This window comes from Austrofundulus limnaeus, unplaced genomic scaffold (genome assembly GCF_001266775.1).
Source record: "Austrofundulus limnaeus strain Quisiro unplaced genomic scaffold, Austrofundulus_limnaeus-1.0 Scaffold187, whole genome shotgun sequence".
NCBI lineage: Eukaryota > Metazoa > Chordata > Actinopteri > Cyprinodontiformes > Rivulidae > Austrofundulus > Austrofundulus limnaeus.
Window position 1 is genome coordinate 997,486 of NW_013952589.1, and position 3,385 is coordinate 1,000,870.

The 3,385-nt window shown below is 38.7% G+C and overlaps 1 protein-coding gene across 1 annotated transcript in view; it reads right to left on the reverse strand.

Annotated features, from left to right (window-relative positions):
* Positions 1-1,087: 1,087 nt before the first annotated feature.
* The window catches only part of creb3l2 (cAMP responsive element binding protein 3-like 2), a 32,587-nt gene continuing 30,289 nt past the window's right edge, over positions 1,088-3,385 (reverse strand). Inside the window, exons 11-12 of the mRNA XM_014018249.1 lie at positions 2,289-2,517; positions 1,088-2,193 (exon numbers count right to left, since the gene is read on the reverse strand). Coding sequence (XP_013873703.1) covers positions 2,118-2,193; positions 2,289-2,517 — 305 coding nt within the window. The 3' untranslated portion in view covers positions 1,088-2,117. The remainder of the gene's footprint in view (positions 2,194-2,288; positions 2,518-3,385) is intronic.

The following is a 3,385-nucleotide window of genomic DNA, read 5'->3' on the forward strand; positions in this document are numbered from 1 at the left end:
CGTTTATGACATTTATAATGTTTAAAAAAATAAAATGTTACATTTTACTTTACACGGTCTTTAAGCAGCTTAAAGAAGTAGCTAAAGTTATCACAAAAAAGAGAACTTAGCTGAAAATACCTAAGAAAAACTTAAATTGCAGAAAACAACTGAAAGGAGCATGGACAGCTTAAATTGGCAGAAAGAAGCTGATTGAAAAAAATGAACAGAATAACTGAAAAGAGCAGAAAAATAGCTGAAAAAGCAAAACAAATAAAAAAAGCTATTAGCAATAAATAAGCCAAAGAAAGCATTAGCACAAAGAAGCAAAACAAAAAGCAGAACCAGAACAAAAGATGTACCTAAAGCGCAGGAGGATGAAAACAGCTATTAATTTTCAATGAGAACAAAAATGACCAAAAAAGCTAAAATATCTCAAAAAGTATGAATTGCTGAAATTCGAAAAGTCATAGCAGGAATTTGCTGAAGGAGATGAACATTTTGACACACGAACTGTTGAAATCGCACAAACATTATGGAACGGGATACGTGCTGAAAAACACGCGGAAGAAAAAGTGATCTCAAAAGTATGAGTGCTTGATACACACAACTAGTATCTTACCTGCTGTAGATGGCTTTTTGAAAGTGGAGACATATTCTGACCAGAACCACGTGACGAAAAGATCCGAAACCAAAGTGCTGCCATCCTAAAACAACTTCAAACTCAAAAATTTGCTGAGGCTATTTTGTACATTTTTTCTACCGCCGTCAGTTTTGATTTACACAACTATTCAAGAAAAAAATAACTTTATTTCACAGGTGCTACAGCTAGATGCTGCTCTATACAWGCTGGCAAATGACTATAAAACCATGTAAACAACTTGGAACTATCACTTTAAAGTTCAAACGGTCCAAAGGAAAAAAATGTTGCCCACCTCTAACCTAAAGGACTCTTCTGAAGCGTTTGAGTCATCGGACCTCCCTGTACTTCGTCGATGCTGGAACCTGCTTCAAGTCACGACGAGAGTTTGTTTTATGAAGAATTAGAAACTTTTCAAACATCATCAGCAGTTTGAGACGTGTAAAAAAAACACAAAACCTCAAAAARTATGCTTTTACTAAGTAAAATACTTTATTTTCAAAGCAAGAAGACAGAAACCAGTTTAGTATTTACACAGGCGGAACAAAGAAAGGAAATCAGATTTTAAAAAAAGTGGAATAAATCTGTTGGTGTTTCCAAAGACACGGCAGTAAGAAATGTGCATCCGGACATCTTTTACGATGAACCCTTCAAACCTGGAGTTCTGCTCTGTAAACCGGACCAGAACCGTTACGGTTTGAAGAATTCTTTACAGCTCAGCCGACGTCAGCTGAAGGGGAGAACAAAGTGTTTCTTAAGATCCGCAGCGCCAGAGTTCATGATTTATCAACAACCCAGAGCCCAAAATAGAGCGACGATAAAATATGGATCATCTCATTTACACCCATTCCTCATTCACTAACCATCCACGTTTACAAAAATAGTAACTCTTTCATTTATGAGAGGATTTATTTTTGGTAAACGCTAAAAAACAAAAAAACAAAACACAAAAAAAAAATCAGCAAGTGRCGGCTGGTAAAGGCAACAAATCACTGCAAAGGCAGTTAGCTTAGYTTAGCATAAAGACTCAAAGCAAAGGGAAACAGCTAGCCTCGCTCGGTGCTGCAACAGATAAACGTAACCAAAGTTTAACAGCAGATATCACGTCATGACTTCTGATTCACACATAAAAAGAATGCAGATGAGTTAAAACATTTCGCACATGTCCAATTTATCATGGAAGAAACAGGAAATGGCAGCTTTTCTTCCAATTTACTGTGAAAAACAGGAAGATTTTATCGACGCTGTAAGTCTAGACATTGCTACATGACAAATATATATATATATATATAAGAGTACAAATAAAATAAACAACACAAGCTTGTATCAAAATAAGATGAATGCATGAGTGGAATAGAATAAAAATATTTAATAGCAACAAAAAAAAAGGTCTATAAATACAGAAGTCATTGTCCTGCTATAAAGACCAGTGCGTCTTCGTTATCAGGGTTTCTACAGGTACAGTGTTATGGATCGGGGGCTGCAGGAGGGTCTCTCCTCAGGAGGTCTCGTTGACCGAGCGATCCAGCTCTATCACTTTACTGCTGCTCTCGTTCAACCTCGGATCCAGAGTCCTGAGAGCCGGAACGCAGAACGTCTTTAACAAACTCAAACCGGACCAAAAAARAAAAAAAAAAACAAGCGTGAAGCCAGGAAACCACCAGCTCACCTCGGCAGGTCCAGCAGCAGGTTCTTCTGCGTCTCGTTRCTTTTATTCCTAAACGGCGGGTGCGTCTCCGCCCTGCCGGGCTCCGCCCCGAGCTTCTGTTGCTCCGAGCGCCGCCACGCCGCCATGACGACGGCCGGCGTGTCCTCCCACCGCTCGGGATATTCGCCGCCCAGGCCGAGGAGGTGGGGCTGCTCCTCTTCGAAGGTCGATAACAAACTCCTGGACTTCACTGAAACCAAGAAATGAGACCAGATAATTACAGTTTGGACATAAACTGTCTCGTCTTTGTAGTGAATTCTATTGAACGCAAGTTGAAAATTATTTACAAATCATCATATTCTGTTTTTATTTCTGTTTTACACAACTTCACCAGAACTGTTGTAAAAAAAACAAAAGCATAAAGCATCAGGTCTTTACTTTGAATGAATAACTGGAGGTTGTATGAACAGGATACGACAGGAAACTGAATTGGATTGTTAAGAAAATTAGATCTGACCCCATTTACAAAAATGTGTGTTTCAGTGTGTGTGTGTGCGTGTGCGTGTGTGTGTGTGTGGGAGGTAATAAGGATGCAGTGAAAGGTCAACCCTTCAGATTGGTCTCGGAGGCTGTTACTGCTGAGCTGGAGGTGGAATCTGATTAGTGCTGATGTTATAATGGACCACCAGAGTTTTATGGGCGGGAACAAGTGATTCTTTACAGCAGCGCCGGGAAATAAATAAATAAATAAAAACTCTCAATTTGATAAAAATAACTAACTCAGTTTGTGTGCGTCTACTGCCAATAACACTGAATACTTTTGTAGGCAACTATTTTATTTTGAAAATCTTTCGCATTTGTCTTAAATTTCATTTCGACGTATTTCTAAAAAGTCTCGAGTTCGGCAGACTTTAATCTCGAACAGAACAGACATTAAGTGGAAAATATTCTGCCCGAAGAGGCTCAGCTTTTTATAACTTATGTTCCTCTGGCTTTTCTTTTTACAGCAGTGAGAGCATGTTAGTGACGAGACAAGCTGCAAAAATGTGYAAACAGGCCGACTTCTTTTAAAGGGGACCTATTATGCAAAGTTCATTTTTTAAAGGTTTTTTTTTTTT